This window comes from Pezoporus wallicus, unplaced genomic scaffold (genome assembly GCF_028554395.1).
Source record: "Pezoporus wallicus isolate ANWC-B61680 ecotype Strahan unplaced genomic scaffold, APGP_CSIRO_Pwel_v1 contig_4131, whole genome shotgun sequence".
Classification (NCBI taxonomy): domain Eukaryota; kingdom Metazoa; phylum Chordata; class Aves; order Psittaciformes; family Psittacidae; genus Pezoporus; species Pezoporus wallicus.
This window is the reverse complement of record NW_026641950.1, coordinates 8,986,681-9,004,375: the sequence shown is the minus strand read 5'-3', so window position 1 is coordinate 9,004,375 and position 17,695 is coordinate 8,986,681. Positions and strand designations below refer to the sequence as shown.

The 17,695-nt window shown below is 45.3% G+C and overlaps 1 protein-coding gene across 1 annotated transcript in view; it reads left to right on the top strand.

Moving 5' to 3' along the window:
• Positions 1-7,772: 7,772 nt before the first annotated feature.
• ZNF704 (zinc finger protein 704) overlaps positions 7,773-17,695 on the top strand; it is an 87,670-nt gene continuing 77,747 nt past the window's right edge. The window contains exon 1 of the mRNA XM_057426136.1: positions 7,773-8,104. Coding sequence (XP_057282119.1) covers positions 7,823-8,104 — 282 coding nt within the window. The 5' untranslated portion in view covers positions 7,773-7,822. The remainder of the gene's footprint in view (positions 8,105-17,695) is intronic.

Here is a 17,695-nt window from a genome sequence, read left to right as displayed (position 1 = left end):
CCACTACCAAAGGAAGCCAGCAAAACAGGATCACTCTAGTGAGTCTAAAAAAACCCCAACCACTTAGACACCAAAAATTAATTTAAATGCCTCAGAAATTTAAGCCAAAACATTACACTTGATATAATAATCACAAGAAACCGCTTAAAACATCACCACTTCAAAACTGAGTTTTTCAGTTTCACAAGATCTTCCCTCCCAAAACAAAACCAAAGCCCCAACCACCACAGCCAGAGACATAAATGAGATTTAGTATGTGAAATGTAAGAGCTTTTGCCATTTCCTGGGGAGAGTTGCTGCAGCTGAAGAACTGAAATTGCCACAGCAATTAGTTGTAACCTTGACTGCGTTTTATACTAAACATATTCTACCCAAAACCCACAATGTGTTTAATATTGGAGGCTTACACTTGTATTATGTATTAACCGCTGGAGTACATATTGTCCTTATACAATACAAGTCATAAATTCCCAGTTACTCCATTTATCTCAACAATCATGAGGTGTGACTGAGCCGAGTTTGGGTCATTTTATGTATTTGCTGATTTCTGTTTGTTCGTATCAAGTTTCCAAACATTTTTTTTTTCCCTGAAGAAGATTACAAAGATTTTGTTTGCTTAAGGGAGCTGAAAGTCTTACAGAATCCTCCGATTTCAGTAATGGGGGAAGTTAAATGTTTATTTATACCTAGCTGCAGCACCGATAACCGCACTGTCCGCACCTCACATTGCAAGCGCAGTGGGCTGAACGACTGTGGTTTGCGGGGGAGGGGTGGGCCAGAGACAGAGGCCAGCCCATTCGCCCACCTCCGCCATCGCGTAAGAAAGGCAGCAGAGTACGGCACGCCGAAGGTGCTGGGGCCTCCACGTCTCCTCGGCCCACCGACGGAGCGAGACCCCCGGGCTGTCCCGCCCTCCCCGCCGGCCCGGTCCGCGGCTCCGCCGAGCGCCGCCACCTCCCATTCCCCTCAGCGCAGAGAGCGCCCGCTACGCTCCCACTTGTCCCTGCCTCGCTGCTGCGCAACGGGCGGCCCGCGCCCGGCGGGCATGGCGGACCCCGCTGACAGGGCCGCACATGTTTACCGGCCGCACTCTGCCGGCAGGAGGAGAAATCGGAGGCAAAAGCTGAACAGGATCGCGGGCGGGAGCATGGAGCGAGGGCTGCGGGAGTTCGGCCGGCCCTCACGCGTCCAGCGGCGGTGTCGAGCCACGACGTGTCTCTGCGGGCGCCTGACTCGCCTCCTCTTCGGTGTGACTGTAAAGGGCATGTGGCTGGAGGGGGAGAGTCCGTTTTATTTGTGCCTTTCCAGGTCCGGGGTGGGGGGGAGGGATGCGTGTCATTTTTTATGGAGGAGAGCAGGGTGGGGGAGGCGCAAGGTCAACCGGGTTTTCCCAGGAACAACGCGGCAGCTCGTTCCCGAATGAGGACGGAGGAGGAAAGCAGAATAGTCTGGAGTTGTCTTTTTCAGCCTTTTTTGTTAGGGATAACCCGGACTATCAAATCTGTCAGGTTTTGTCTGAAGACTCCTGAGGAATTGGCGGGAAGGAGCACTTCTTCCCTGGGGAAAAAAGGCAAAAAAAATAAAACCAAGAAAACAAAACAAAAGGGAACAAAAAAACCCACACCACAAAACCGAAAGTTATCTGTAATGAGTCCTCTGTATTCACTACAAAGTATGAACTTGTACACCACTGAAAATGGTTCCTACATCTCAAGCTAGTGACAGGCTTTCAGCTGATTAATGAAATCTTTGAGGTATGGGGGATTCTCAAGTTACCTGGTGTTTCCGTTAGGTAACTGTGCTGTTTACTTAAAGAGCCTTCAGGGTTAATGTCAATGTGGTAACAAGCCAAAAAAATGTGGGTGACCTTTTCAAAGCAGAGTGTTACTCTCCAGAGTTAAGAATTTATGCAAATAAGACTAAACTATATGACAGTGAGATGATCAAAATAAAATTGTACTTACTGCTCAACTTACTGGAGTAAATATTTTTATTGCTGGTGTTGACTGACAGCTGTACAGCCTTTTTTTGTGGTTCCACAAGATCTACAGTGGAGTTTCCATTAAGAAGTGATTCTGCAAGTACTGTTTTATGTGGTCCTGTAATGTTTATGTTTTTGAGTGCCTGATCTAATTTGTTCATTTTGGAAAGAATACTTATTTTATGTGTTTGCTACCTCTGCAAATTCAGCCTTGACACTAGGAATCAAGAAGAGTGACACTTCACTGAGAAGTTGACATGCTAGTCTTGCAGTTTTCTTAAGATATGTTCAATCTAACTTACATGGGAATGTCCACCTAAGTTAAGACAATGAATACACTTGCTTAAAATAGGATTTCAGTTACCATCTTCCATTTCTATAACCTTCCTTTAATAATGTAGGGTATCATTTTAGGGGTCATTTTAGTGTTGTTGTTCACACTCCTTTTACTACACATGAATGAGCACAAACAGCTTTGAAACTCCCCCAAATAGGGGTTTTGTGTAAACAAACAAACAAACAAAAAAAGCAAACCCAAACCTGTATATATAGTTATTTCTATTATGTGCTCAAGCATTTGCATTACAGAGGCCTATGTGTTTCAGCCCTCAGTGTTAACTGGTTGGGTTTGTAGTTTGGGTTTTTTTTCTGTCCTGCACTGCTTTTGTTAAGAAAAAGTGTTTTCTTTCTCTTTTTGTTCTTCACGGGTAAAATGTTAGTCTTCCTTTTTTCAAATTCATCCCTTCGTCTTCCTCAGACTAGTTAATTTGAATAAAAAGGATCTGGAATTACTGTATCAGTACTAGCATGAAACTCCAATGAACTGGCCTTTTTTTTTTTCTAGGAAACAAGGTTTTTTAAGAGGCATAAGCATGTAAAATGCATGAAATTAGTAATTGACAACAGCAAAAATCTGGGGAGAGCCTTTAAAAAAGCTGTGCAGTTCCAATTGGTGTTTGTTTTCTCACAGTCCAAGGATGGACTACCCAGAACTCCTTTCCATACCAGTAAGATTATTCAGAACTAGCCAATGCTTTGGAGCAGTAACTTGTCAGAGTCATAGAATCATAGAACAGTTAGAGTTGGAAAGGACCTTAAGATCATCTAGTTCTAACCCCCCTGCCATGGGCAGGGACACCTCACACTAAAATACATAATGGCTGATTAATTTTTATGCTTCATTCCATTGCATGGCTGGCACCAGAGCTTCCTTCAAGCAGAAGACATAGCCTTATCTGCAGGGTAGCATGTCACTGCACAACAGCCAGACGCAGAAGTGACCTTGTGCTCCCCGATCAGTTGATGAGCAGGGCAGAGGCATGTCACAGAATGGATGATGTTGCTCACTGAGAAGGGGGTCAGGAGTTTGCCACCTCTCCTTTTGAACAGCATCTGGTAGACAATTTTCTGTTTAATACTGTCAATCATTCCCTTGTTCTTGAAGGTGCCTGGCTGTCCTCCCAGCTGGAGTGAGAACTTCAGCGATCACTATAAAGCAAAACAAATGCGAAGTTTACAAAGGGGGTGTGGAGAAGGCAGGTCCCCAAATAAAGAAGTTGGCAGGGACTCAAATGCCTGGGATTATGAGAGAAGTGGAACACACACACGGTTAGTGCACATGCCGGATTGAATACTAAAGCTCAAACAAATACATTTGTTGCACTCTGAAAAATGAAAAGTGAAGGGCTACTCAAGCAGGTCGTGTTTAAAAAAAAGGTGGTGATTGAAGTGCAGAAAATTGAGGGTTTCTTTGCTTCCTTTTGTTGCTAGACTTTTTTTAAAGCCATGGAACTGCAGCATAGCATCAGTCTGGGAGGAGGTAGGAGCAGAGGGCATCTTGCCTCTAGTGATAAAAAGCTGGCATTCATGGACAAGGGGAAAAAATATTCAGAGATGAAACAAAATAAATCAGGAAATGTATTTTTTGCAGGCACATCAGAAACAAAAAGAAGTGGAAAGAAAAAGCAGGGCTACCCAAGGCAGGATTCTGGCTGGTCCAGAAAACTGCACACAGCTATGTATCTGCAGGCTTGTGCGAGGCAAACTACAGCACACCCCTACCAGCGCTTGGTAGCCATGGCTAGTGCTTGTTGCTGGCAGCTGCACTGTTGATAGATCAGGTCATCCCTGCTGGAAGCAGTTGTGGGACCAGCAAGCAGGATGGTTATGGAGTAATGCCTGCCTGAACATTATGGAAGAATCTCTGCTTTCCACAGCAAAAGGAACTCTCCCCAGTGTGGTGTCAGGCAAGCTGTGCCTGCAGTCATGATCACAGTACAAAGGAGCAGTAGCTGAATAGAACAAAATGTCAAACGGATCAGTGAATAATTATATTAAAATGAGAGGAATGCTTAACTGAGAGATGGACTGTATAAAATGTTTGGAGAAAGTATGTATCATAAGAAAACTCTACCAGATTTTAATCAGGAGAAGTCAATGCCAGGGAAGGTTACATTTTTTCAGTGGCTAGTGGCATGGAACTTCCCAGTAGGTTTCCTGAAAGAAGTTAGACAATAATTATTCAAGATGAACTGCAAAGCTGTCACTGTAATTCACCTTTACAGAATGTTCTAGAAAAACTTCTGTAGGGGGATATATACTTACATATAATTATCAGTAGAATTGTCTTGTATGTCTTAGAGAGAGACATTTCTTGTTTGGAAATATGAACTGATTGCTAAGGTTAGAGGTGAAGAAGCATCTGAAACACTTGTGCTGTGTTGGAAAGCTGTGTACACAAGGAAGTGTGAATGTGCACATTAACTTTTAATAAGCTTGGAAATCATTGACATGTAAACAGCTATTATTACAGCCAGAGTGTGTACTTTCATTAGACATATTATGCTGTAGCACAATCAGGAGCTATCTCTGTTGAGTGAAGTGATACCATATTACCCCGTGTATCACACAAGTTTACTTGATGTCAGGATGTGGCTGTGGGCCAGAATTGTTCAGCAGTTCACCCCAAGAGTGCTAAGACTGAGTCTCAGGGAAAAAATGTTGACAGGTAAGAGTGGATTATGGCTTGTATTTGTCTCTTCGCTATTTGTGAATGTAAAGACACTGAGGAGAACTGTATCTAGAACTCCCTGACCATCCTTAGAAAACTTCCTCCATCACTTGTCTGGGAAGCACTGAGAGGGAAATGGGTTCAGCTTCAGCTCCATTCATACTGCAAGTCAGACAGACTGGAAGAAATGGAGCAAAGTCATTTCTATCTTCTGTGTGTATCAAATATTGTGAGAGAAGCTATTCTTACTACAGCTCCAATCTGGCTCGCCTTAGAAGTGCTAGAAATCTTTAACCAGTCTGTTGTAGAGTTGTCAACACGGGCATCTCATTGCATTTGATAACCCAGCAGAAATAAAAAGCATTAACAGCTCAGATTACTGATCAAAAGTCAGTATTCCTCTCTGAACCCCTTCCCAGGATTGCCCTGCCTGTTAGTGAACTCTGGACTGCCTTTCCTTATCCCTACTGCCCCCAAAACTCTTTTGCCACCTCTCCCTCCACCAGAATTCAGATGCGCTATTCCTCATCCACGCTGTCCAACTTTTCCAGGGCTCACCTACTCTTCTGCTCTGCTTTGAGAGCTGAGGGGCCATGATCTGCTGGAGCCTTACGGAAGGACTAGACAGCATCCCTGAGGAGGGGGCAGCCTCCTGCTGGCCAGCAGGCAGGACTGGGATGTTTTGCATGTCCCTAAGAACCTGCCTGAGCCTCTCTGCCTCCTGCCACCATGCTCCCAAAACAGAGCCCAGCTAGGAGTTTTTGAAACGATTGTTGCTGAACTGACAACTGAAAGCCTGATTATTGGTTAACAGTCTCTTTTTATGTTCACCCAGCAAAACCTCAGGGCAAGAGGTGTCAAGTCAGCTGTATTTTACACAGGGTTCCTGGAACCAATGTGATGGAATGGCTGAATACAGAGTTCAAACAGAGGTTGAAATGTGAGCAGTGCTGGAAGTCAACAGACATGTCTGTGCAAGCCCAGCTACTCTTTATCATCACTACTTTCCACAAGAGATCCTTTGGTCTCCATTGTGTCATTTGTGGTGCTCATGCTAGAAAATATAATCCAATCCAGTGATTAGGTGCATAGAATTTCTAAGGCTGGTTCTGGTTTTGCTACAATTAAAACATGCAGAGCTTTGAGAAAGTCAAGGAGTCTCTTCATGCACATCCCAGTATGTGGCTGATAGGAGTGGGACCTTCAGTAACAGGATTATAATCACATATCACAGATAACTGTGAACACAGGCCTCTACAGATGATCACCATTGGGTTGAAGTGATATTCAAATGACATGAAGTATTTCAAATAATTTTAATACTAGGACGTATCTGAATGATTCAGTTTCTGTACCTTTGAGGTACAAGTCTGAGGGAACTGAGAATACCATTTAAATTCATGGCAGAATTCATGTTTAAGGCAAAACTTAAGCATAACTTCACTGTCAAATTGGAAATCTTGGAAGAACAAATGAAAACAACTGGTTTGTGGGGTTGGGTTGACATGTAAAGTAACATTATATCTTTAAGAATGGGTACTGTATTATCCATCATTTCTCACATAGAACATGCTGCATGCTATATTCTGAAATGAATAAATACCATTACTTTTTGACAGGAACAAGTTAACCCAGCTTTAGAGGTGAAGCATGGCCCCATGCTGTTATGTGTACATTTGGCCTACTGGCACCTCTCTCAAATAGAATGTGTGTGGAGAAAGGCACTGAGCACTGAAAAGGGAATTATTGTCCTTCACTGGTAAATAGAAAAGAATATATATGGCTCAAAAATAACATGTAAATACAGACTTAAAGCTTATATGTAGAGGAACAGTTTAGAAAAAGCATGTGACAAACTGAAGTCTCAGTTAACTCGGTCTCAGGAGGCTTTAATAAATGGTATAGAAGCCGATAATAAATTTAAATAGTGACTGCAGTAACTTAAAACTCTGGAAACTATTAATTTAAAAACACTTTTCAGAAAGGTATTTTAAAGCTTAAAGTGCATAAGTACTACAACTTCAACAGGAAATTATTTCCCTAGCTATTGCGGGTAGTGTTCTCCTCAACAGGAGGACTTTTTCGTATTGAACCTCCCTAACCCCCCAGCTCCTTCTCAGCTTTTCCCCCCAAAAGTTCTATTTCTCCCATTCATGTTTTCTGGGGAGAGGTGAAACCATTTCATGCCACCCAGGCCCGGGACACCTGCCCGTCCCGCTTCCCAGCCCTCCTGCCGTTCGCGCTGACTAAACGCGGCGGGGTGCAGGAAGGGACGCGCCGGCGAGTACGGACCTGCACCCTGCTCCCACCAGGGCCGAAGCCGGCGGTCGGCGCAGCCGTTGGCACTCCGCAGGAAAACCGGCCCGCGCTTGCGGGCGGAAGCAGTGCGGCCCCGGCGCTCCGCACAGCGCCTGGCGGAGCCGCGGCCGGCGGGAATCCAGTCCGGGTTTTGGTGCCGGGGACCGGCGGCGGATAGGAAGGGCGAGCGGCAGCAGACCCCGTACCGCGCCCGACAGCCGGACCGAGCCGGGAGGGCAGGCCGGCGGAGGAAGAGGAAGGCGGCTGGAGCAGGTGGGCGAGCGGCGGGGCGGCCGCACCGCCACCGGGCCCGCCTCGCCGCGCCCGCGGGCCCCCATGGCCTCGCCGCGCCCGCCGCACACACCCACCGCCGCCCCCCGGTGAGCGCCGCCGCCGCCCCTGGGGCCCGGCGTTGCCGCTGCGTGCCCGCGGCGGGGCCGCTACCCGCAGCCGGGGCTGAGCGGGGCGGGAGGCGAGGCGGGCAGGGCCAGGCCGGGCCGGGCCGGGCCGGACCGGGCGGAGGAGGAGGCACCATGCAGGCGCGGCGCTTGGCCAAGCGCTCCAGCATGGGCAGCCGGCGGCTGAGCGCCGGGCCGGTCGCCGCGCAGACGGACGCGGGCCGGCTCCCCAAGCCCGAGAGCGCCTGGAGGCCGCCCCGGCGGGAGGGCTCCGCTGCGGCGCTGGAGGAGGAGGACGAAGACGAGGATGTGGTGGTGGAGGTAGAGGAGGAGGAGGAAGAAGAAGAGGGCGGCCTGGGGAGTCCCCCCCCAGCGGTGACCGGACACGGCAAGGGTCCCCTCCGCGGGAGCCTCAAGGTGCGTCCCCGTTGGGGGGTGAGGCGGGAGTGCGACTGTAGCGGCAGCCGCCCGGCCCGGCTCATCTTAGTGCCGGTGGAGGGGTCCGGACAGGGGTGCCGGGCTGGCGGGGCGGGGCAGGCGGGTTCCCTGAGCCGGGATGGGGGCAGTCTCTGTCCCACCGCGGCTGGGTGGCTTGCGGCTCTCCGCGGGGCTGTGAGGGGGTGTGAGCAGGCTGTCGGCGAGGCGGTCCCCGGCGCGGCCGGGTGCTGTGGAGGGGGGCCGGTGAGGACAGGCCTGCGCCCAACAAGTCCCCGGGGAAGCGGGTGTCCGGTGCGGCCCGCGGGAAGCCGCGGCGGGTCGGCCCGTCAGCTCCGGAGCCCGGCGGGGCGTGGGGGGGGGGGGAGGGCGGTGCGGGCAGCTGGGCTCAGAGGCGGCGTGCGTAGGGAGTCAGTGGTGTCTGGAGTAGTTTGAGTACCGGACGTAAAGACTTTAACTGGGCAAAGTGCGGGGCTGCTGGGGGGGGGGGGATGTGCAACCTGGCCTTTTGTCATGGGGGAGGTTTTCTAGACTCGAGTCGTGCCCACCGGGTGTGTGGTGTACGGGGAGGGTGGCCGTGGTGAGGAGACATGGATGGGCGACGAGTGGGAAGTTTCTGAATGCAGCAGCACTGTGCAGGGGCCCGAGTGTTATCAGGCTGTCCTCTTGAGTTCGGTGCGTTTTGGAGGAACCTGCTGAGCACAGTCGCCGGCTGAGATCCTGCAGACTAGGCCTTATTTTATCATGATGGGTTTTCTGTAATTATTTTTCTTTTGGGATAACCTGGATAGTAGGGTTAAATTTGTGTGTAGGTAGGTCTGTGGAGGATTTATGTGATAGTTGTTCACTGGGTTATGGAAAATAAATGTGCATAGAAGTTTAAAGGGTGTCCATGTGGATTTAATTTTCTTTTTTTTTTTTCTTTTTAAAGATAGATACTGATCCTTACTTAACAAGAACTAGGTTTGTTCAGCCTTGAGAAAAAAAGGCTTGGGGAGACCTTATTAACATGTTCCATTTTTTAAAGGGTGGCTACAAAGAAGGCAAGAGACTCCTTTTTTAGAAGAAGTCACATAGAAAAGATGGGTAATGGGCACAAGTTACTCCTGGGGAGAGTCTAGCTGGGGACAGGTGGAAAATTTTTTAACAGTGAGAACAACCAGCCACTGGAATAATCTCCCCAGGGACGTGGTGGATTCCCCAACACTGGACACTTCTAAGATTCGGCTGCATAGGGAACTGGGACATCTAGTTTAGGTCATGCTGTGCTTAGACAGGTTGGACCAGATGATCCTTGTGGTCCCTTTCAACCTGGTATTCTATGTTTCTTTGGTTCTATGAAGAGATCAGGGTTGGCCTAGTAGTACTGCTATCTCATAAAAAAAAGCCCCAAACAAAACTGGAACCAAACAACCAACAGAAAAATCCCTAAATTAAAGCAGCAGCAGAAGTAGAAGTTATCCCCATATTGTTTCAGAACAAGTTTGTCCTGGCAGTGGCAGGATAAATCTGCCCTAGTTGGGTTGCCGTAACCTGTGCATGTAGCTCTTCAGTGAGTCTATCAAAGGCCATGAGATGTGGTTATGGTCTGTCAGTGTCAAACCGTCCATGCTGAGGCCTGACAGGCTGGGACAATTTTGTTGCTACAAAACCTTTTGACACTTTATTGGTAGCCTAAGGATGAAGGGCACCACTGAGCTTCTCGTTCCATCAGTCTTCCCATTGCGTGGAAACTCTAGGTGGTAAAGGAGGCTCAGAGATACTTCCCATGTGTACCTAATAGGAAAAAAGTATGAAATTATCAAATGGAGCACAATAATCTGAAATAGCAACTGGATTACATTGGTATAATCTGCATTTAACATGGATTATCGGAGTATACTGTTCTCCTTGTCAGCCCTCAACATGCCTTTGAAGAGTTTTATATATATATATATATATCTCCTGCCACTGCTATAACAAACTTTTTCTGAAGCAATATGGGGATAACTTGTACTTTCACTGCTGCTTTACTTTACGGATTTTTCTGTTGGTTGTTTGGTTTCAGTTTTGTTCGGTTTTGGTTTTTTTGTTCCTTTTTATGAGATTACAGGGAAGACCCCAGCGGGACCATAGCAGTATTACTAGGCCAGCCTTGATCTCTGTTAATACTTATATTACAGGTTGCTGGTATTTCTGCTTTGCACTTAAGACTATATGTGCATATAAGAACATCATGCTTGCATGTATTTACTTCCCTGGACAGTGAATCTGCCTCATAGATGAGTAATGTATATTAAGATACTTCTAGTGTACCTAATAAAAAGTCATCTTTGGTTAACAGGTGCAGGTATTTACCCTCTTTAGGTGAATATTTCTAATCATCATGACCTGCTTGGGTTTTGTTTTCACTGTGTATACTTTTCAGTACTATAAAATAAGAAAACTTAAAATTTAATATTTTAAAGAAATTGTCTTTGGTTTCTGTATGTTTCTCTAGGGGTTGTTGGTGTAGGAATACATAAAGTTTGAGGGTTCTTCCAAGTAATTTTAAAGCAGCAGATTAATCTTGATTGAAGTTGGCATAAAATGAATGCAGAGGTCCACCTGCAGAGCTACAGGAGAGTAATAGGACTAGCATGATCTGGCTGTGGTTTGACAAACAGGATTCCTTTCAAATGGAGAGCTGGCATAGTTAGCAGCACTTGACTCTTGTGCCTGGCCTTCCAAGTTGGGGTGTGGGTGCAAAGGGAAATGACAGTGTGTCCACTGCTGAGAGAGGGCCTAAATGATTGCAGCATTCAGTAACCTTCAGAACAAGAGACATCCTGAAGAGCTTCAGAATTTAATCACACGTGAAAGCAATATGGTCTGTGTGCTGGTTTTGCACTATATGCTATCCAGATAATGCAATTAAAAACCAGCACACAATGATTTGGGGTGTGGTATTTTTACAGGTGATGCACACATGCACTAAATGTCTGTGCCCTTGTGTGGAATAGAATTTTAAAGCTAGAGGTTTCATGGGCTCCTCACAAAATCACTTCCATGAAGTGCCCATATGTGGATGAATGCCTCTTAGGGCCTGCAAGGGAATTAATATGTTTTTAAAGTACCTGAGAATAGTTAAGATGAAGAAAGTACCAGCACCATCAGGTCACAGCTGTGTTGCCTCCACCAGAAAGAAGTCCACGGTGTTGGTTGCACCACTGGTAGTCTGGTTTTGACCCTCACTTTTAAGCGTGGGGATAGAGAGGAAGAAGTACTTTATAAAGACAAATCTTACTTCTCCAATATCTACAGTCTTGGAAGGAGAGAACAGATGCAACATAAAAGTGGGTAAGAGAGACTGCTGGTCATGGGAAAGATGCAAAAATTGCTTCTTTATATTGCTGTAAACACATAGATGTCCAGGTGGAGGACACTGAAGAAAACTTCTCTTGCTCTCCTTCCCCCTGCTATTCTAACACGATGCTGGAAGAAGCATGAGCATGCTGTGTGTAGCTGGTGAGCAATGGCAGAAGATAGCCAGAGAGTCTTTCAGAGCCTGTAAAGCCTTGTTGAGATGTGCTGGGATTTCTTACTGCGTCAGATACTAGTTAATTCATCTGCATAGGGAAACAACACTAACGTGCTGATTATACAGACTTATTGTGCACATGAAACTCTATCTGTGCAACCCATATTGCTGCTTTAGCTACAGCTAAATTTCCAGCCATTTGAAATTATATGAAAAAGAGTAAATAGCCTAATTACCAGTACTTAGTCTTGAAACGTGGATTAATTTGCAGTCCTGTTTATTTCATCTTTTGTATGGAGCTTGATTTAGATACCACAAGCAGCCACATTAATACCGTGCTGGGGTTAATTCATTCCATGGAAACTGCTGGGTTTGGTGATATGGAGAGAAGGTTTTGAAGTAGGGTCCATCAGTGGTCTGCGATGCTGAGTTTATCTGGTACTTATACACAAACCCCGGTGCAAGTAGCAGAATTACACTAATTTGCCCGTAAACCACTGGGGCGCTGTGATTGAGGATTTGGGCCAGTAGTGGCACGGGCTTGTGATAACTTGCCACCATGTTGCGGTGTTTTCTTTACCGTTGTAAATAGTAAAGGAATTCATGCTTTCTTCTGTTTAGCCCAGGTGAGCTGCCACTTTATGTCCAGTGCAGTTGCTGTACGCAGTTTCAGAGTATGGATGCCAGATGTTTCTAACCTAGCTGACTATGGGGACTGCTCATGTTCCTCAGGCATTACGTTGCCATGGTCTCTGCTCTTACCTTAGCATATGCACCCATGAAATTACCCATTCTAGATATTGTCTTGTGTGAGAGCACCTCTTGGTAGTTCAGAAGGATGAATTTCCTGCAAATGGATTTGTTCCTGCAGATATGCAGCTCCCAGAATCATGGGAAATTAGCAGATGAAGAGTCTGGAAACTAAAGGCCTAGAGAGCTGTGCTGTGATGGCAGGAGGAATATGAAAGCCCAGGCTGCATAAGCAAGATATCAATTTCATGAACATTGGGTTCTGTTTTTCCCACCTTGCTAAGAGGAATTTGCAACAAGTACGAAGTACAGAGTGCATGCAAGTCTGTGCCAGAGGTTTCATAAGGGGGTGGTAGGTACTGGTAGGGGTCTAGGTTAATCCAGGAAAAAATATGCTTTTTGGACATTTTTGTGGCTTGATTTGTTTTGGGTTGGATTTTTTTTATTTCTTTATTTTTTTATTTTTTTTTAAGATAGAGACATCTGTGTAATATATAGGATGTAGAAGAATCGTCAGGGTTTGTCTGGTAGAAATGAGTTGCCTATTACTTACATGAGTTCTTTGGCTGGATTGAATTCACCCTGCTCCTTTGCTCTTTTTCTCTGCATTCTAAAGCCAGGTGTGAATTCATTGTTGTCCTTTCAATCAGACTTTCAGCTTCAGCTTTACTGTTTGAATGGACTACAGACTTGTCTTGGGCAAAACATACTTGATTATCAAAGTGCTATTTAATTTAGCTTGTGTGTGTGTGTGCAAATACATTTTAACAGGCAACTTGCAAAATGCAAACTTCAAGTACCAGATTTGTTTAGTGGTAGAGAGATCTCTAAGGCACATTAGGATCTTGCATGCTAACCTAAGAGTAAACTGAAATGTTTCCTCTCAGACTAATAATGGCATATTTCTATAAATACTGCTAGTTATTAGAACACCAGCACTCATGTTCTCATCTTGGATCCTGTTAGTCTAGGCTGTTAGTCTAGGCTGCATACAAACTCAGAGCAAGCATGATCTTGCTCTACCCTCTTCTGCAAAGTTGAAGAGTAGCACAAGAGATAATAAATGGATACTGGTGGACTCTGGGGAACAACTAAAGGGGGAGACAAGAGAAGTAGATGAATACCAGCAGTTTAGCCATGGTTTTGTAAGTAGATAAACTGAATTAATTTTTAAGTTTCAGACTTCATTTTGTTTCTTATAGACCTTGAGTGAAAACCTGGCTGGTGGAGTTCTTATGGAAACTGCACAACTAGACTTGGGATTTCTTTTTTCTTATTAAAATTTAAAAAAGTTGATATGTAGTGTGGATTACTGGGGGTAGAGCTGAGGGTCTTGGGCTTGCAAGATGGTTTTTTTTCTTAACTCTCCTGTAATAATGAATGGGAGTAATTTGCAGAGGATCTTTGATGTAATTTGTTGTTGTTGTTTGTTAGAGCAAGCATAACCACTTTTCCCTTAAAAGGAATTGTATTACAAAACTGTAACTATGTGAGAATAAAGAGGTGCAGTGTAGCCATGAACAGTTTTGATCCTTATTTGCTAGACTTGTTTTCAGTCTAGGATGAGTTCAGTTGAGAATGATCAGTTGGCTGCCTTCAGATATGCAGTCCGTACTGGTGGGTGGAGATGTGCTGCTCAGTATTTATCACAGAATGGTTGAGGTGAGAAGATACCTCTGGGGGTTACCTAGTCTAGCCCTCCTGCCTAAGCAGGACCACCAAGAGCCAGTTGCACAGGAACATGTCCACTTGGTTTTGGAATATTTCCAAGGTTGGAGACTCCACAACCTGAGACAGTGCTTGGTCACCCTCACAGTGAGAAAGTGTTTCCTGATGTTCGGAGGGAACCTCCTGTGTTTTATTGTGTGTCTGTTGCCTCTGGTCCTGTCACTGGGCACCATTGAGAAGAACCCAGTCCTGTCTTCTTTGTACCCTCCCTTCAGGTATTTGTAGACATTTGTAAGATCCCCCTGCGCTGCCTTTTCTCTTGGCTAAACAGTCCCAGCTCACTGAGCCTCTCCTCATAGGACTGGTGTTTCAGCCCTTTCATCATCCTGGTGGCTCTTTACTGTCTTCTCTCCAGTATGTTCCTGTCTCTCCTGTGTTGGGATCTCAGTACTGGATGCAGCAGTCCAGATGTGGCCTCACTAGTGCTGAGCAGAATCACCTCCCTCCACTTCCTGTCAGAAGCTTTTTGTGGTGCAGCCATTCACCGTCTTGCTACAAGTGCAAATTGCTGGCTCAAGTTCAACTTGGTGTCTGCTAGGACCTCAGGGCCTTTTCTGCAAAACTGCTTTCCACCTGGGTGGTCCCTAGCATATACTGGTGCCTAGGATTGTTCCTCCGCAGGTACAGGACTTTACATTTCTACTTGTTGAACTTTATGAGGTTCATGTTGGCTCTTTTACCTGTTAAGGCTTCTCTTGATGGCAGTGTGACTGTCTGGTGTATCAGTCACTCCTCCCAGTTTTGTGTCATGTGCATACTTGCTGAGGATGCACTCTTCCTCATCATCCAGATCAGTAACAAAGATTTTGAACAGGACTGAATGCAGTTTTGACGCTTGAGGTATACCACCATTTACCATTTACTACTTTGTGCTGCTGATCAGAACCCTCTTGGCCTGTCCATTCAGCCAGGTTCCAACCTATTTCACTGCCTGCTTGTTCAGTCCATACATCAACACCTGATATATAAAAATGTTTTGGGAGATGGCATCAAAAGCCTTCCTGAAGTCTAGATAGAAAATGTCCACTGCTCTCGCTTCATCTACCAGACCATTCATTTTGTCCTAGAAGTTCATCAGGCTGGCCAAGCATGAGTTCCCCTTGGTGAAGCCATGCTGACTACTCATGATGCCTTTCTTGTCCTTCATGTGCCTGGAAATGGTGTTGGATTAGCAGCTCAGTCATGTTCCTGGGAGTCAAGGTGAGGCTGACCAGCCTGTAGATCCCTGGGTCCTCCTTCTTGAAGATAGAAGTGACGTTGTTTTGCATCTGAAAACTAAGTATTGATAAAGTGCTTTTCATGGTCTGGTAACTAACATTTGTAATGTGTCTTATGACAAGTGAGGATGAACAGATCATCTGTGCCTTTTCTGATCCTGTGCTCTTTCAGCCTCGCTTTTGACCCAAGGTTACAGAGAAGCCTAACAGTGCTCTGGGACTCTTGGGTCCTACTTTGTGTTTTCCCAATGCTAGATTAGCAATTTCAGTGGTATGAGAGCACCAAAGAGATCTTAGCAGACTGTGGGATAAATCTGTGCTTCAAGCTGTGCCACTTGGCCATCTCAAAAGTGGGACCTTTGCTGCTTGGGCATGCACTGGTCCTTGTTGGTGTCTGCTCTGTAAACACTGCTGTAGATTGAGCAATGATGCTTTTTTATATTGTTTATTTTTCCCTCAGAATGAGAGTGGTTTATAGTTGGCTTTATAATACTTCCAAGCAACTTACTGAATTGCTTATTTCTAAAAATGACGAGCAGCTTGACCATTCCTGCTGCTTGAGGCCAGCCCAAAGACTACAGAAGGGTGGTAGGCTAAGAGAGAAACTCTTATTACTGTTTTTGTTTATTTGCTGAAATTGAACAGGAAATACAGAGTGAGTAAAAAGAGCTCCTATGGTGACCAGCTTCAATTTCATGAACTTGTACTGCTGTTTTTCACTGTAGTATGTTGCTGAACAGAGCATGTAGGAATTTAATGTTATTGCTGTTACTGAACAGTCTGTGATGGGATCACTTTCACTGCTCTGGCACCTTGCCAAACTTTCAAAAATGATGATTGCATTGACATTTGTCTCATTGTATTGAAAAGTACATGTGTGGGTGGTATTTGTTGTTTGACAACAAAACTAATGAAGACAGGAAACTGAACAACTTCTGTTGCCTGAACTTTGCATAAAAATACAGTTTTTTATTTTTTTTTATGCTTTTGCAAAACATAAAGAATCAGATTTCCATGAAATCCTGGCCCAGCTGAAGTTGTAGTGCTCCTCTGGCTTACAGAGCTGTATAGAAAAAGCAGAAAAATGAGAAACAGTGGGAAACACTTGCAGCAAAGAGTCTGTAGAACCTGTAACTTCAGTAAGGTGACCCAAGGAAGGGCTTGTCAATCATCTTAATAGTGCAGAGGAAAAGATGGGATATCACAGCTAAGGCATGCATAGAGAGGAAAAGGAATGCGAGAAAAGGAGCAAGCCTTGCTCCTTTGGAGGATAGCAGCCATTTGGTTGTTCGGGTTCTTTGTGAAGGCCCTTCTGCCATGCAATGTGGTTGCATCCCTATAGTGGTTTAATAGAGGGCTGGTTTCGGGAGTGGCTGAGGAGGAAGAGATCATGTTTGGCCTCTGCAGGTTTCTGCTAGTGTTACTCCATTGCTTCCAGGGGATAAGGAGATGAAACTCTGTGGTATTACTCTGCTTAGTCAGATCCCAAAATAAACTCTTTTTTTGGCATCTCTCCCACTCTGAACAGGAAAACTGCTAAATGTTTTTGTCTGGAGCCAAACATAGACTTGGGAGAATCTCTTGTCTGAGTGCAACACTCCTTGCTTGTTCATCTCCTCTGAAGGACCATGCTTTCTATTTCCAGGCTTGGAATCAACTAGAGGACATAAAGATGTGTGCTTGATTCTGATCTTGTAATAGTTCCCCTAGGCTCTCAGCTTCAGGGATCAGCACTGCCCCTTCAAGCTGTCATTCACAGTGCCTATTTAATTCCAAAGTTACAACAGTTGGATACGTCTGTGAACTACCTTGGTATAATTTCACTGAAATCCAATCATGAAAAAGAAAACAAAAACAAATGAAAAAGAGCAAAGTCTCTTTATTCCCAGGATGTTAAGGTTTACATTTCAATAACCTTTTAAGGGATGTAGGATATGCAGCATCTTATCTCAGCTGTCTGCTTCCAAAGTCAGGCAATTGCTTCTGACCTTAGAAATCTCACACCCATCTGTACCTTATTTGCAAGAAGTCTTGAAAGTAAAGCTAATATGTTTTTCTTTTCACTAGACATACTTCACTATATATCTCTGCATAGGCAGAGGAGGGGGGCTTTCAAATGCAGGTGAAGTGATCAAGTGTTTCTTACTGAGGAACAGTGAGTCAGCATTTCCAAAGTCTTCAAAGTGTGGGGAGTTCCCCACTGCCTCTTGCATGGTCTGTTTTTTGGGGAACTCTGCTTGCTTGATCCTGAATAAGATGATAGAAGTGATGGTATTTCTCCATTCTGCTTTGAGCTGCTGCTGTCCTTACTGTTCCCAACCCCCTGAGCAAAGGAAAAGAGAAACAAGTAGATCTTCAGCAATGAACTCAAAATAGTAG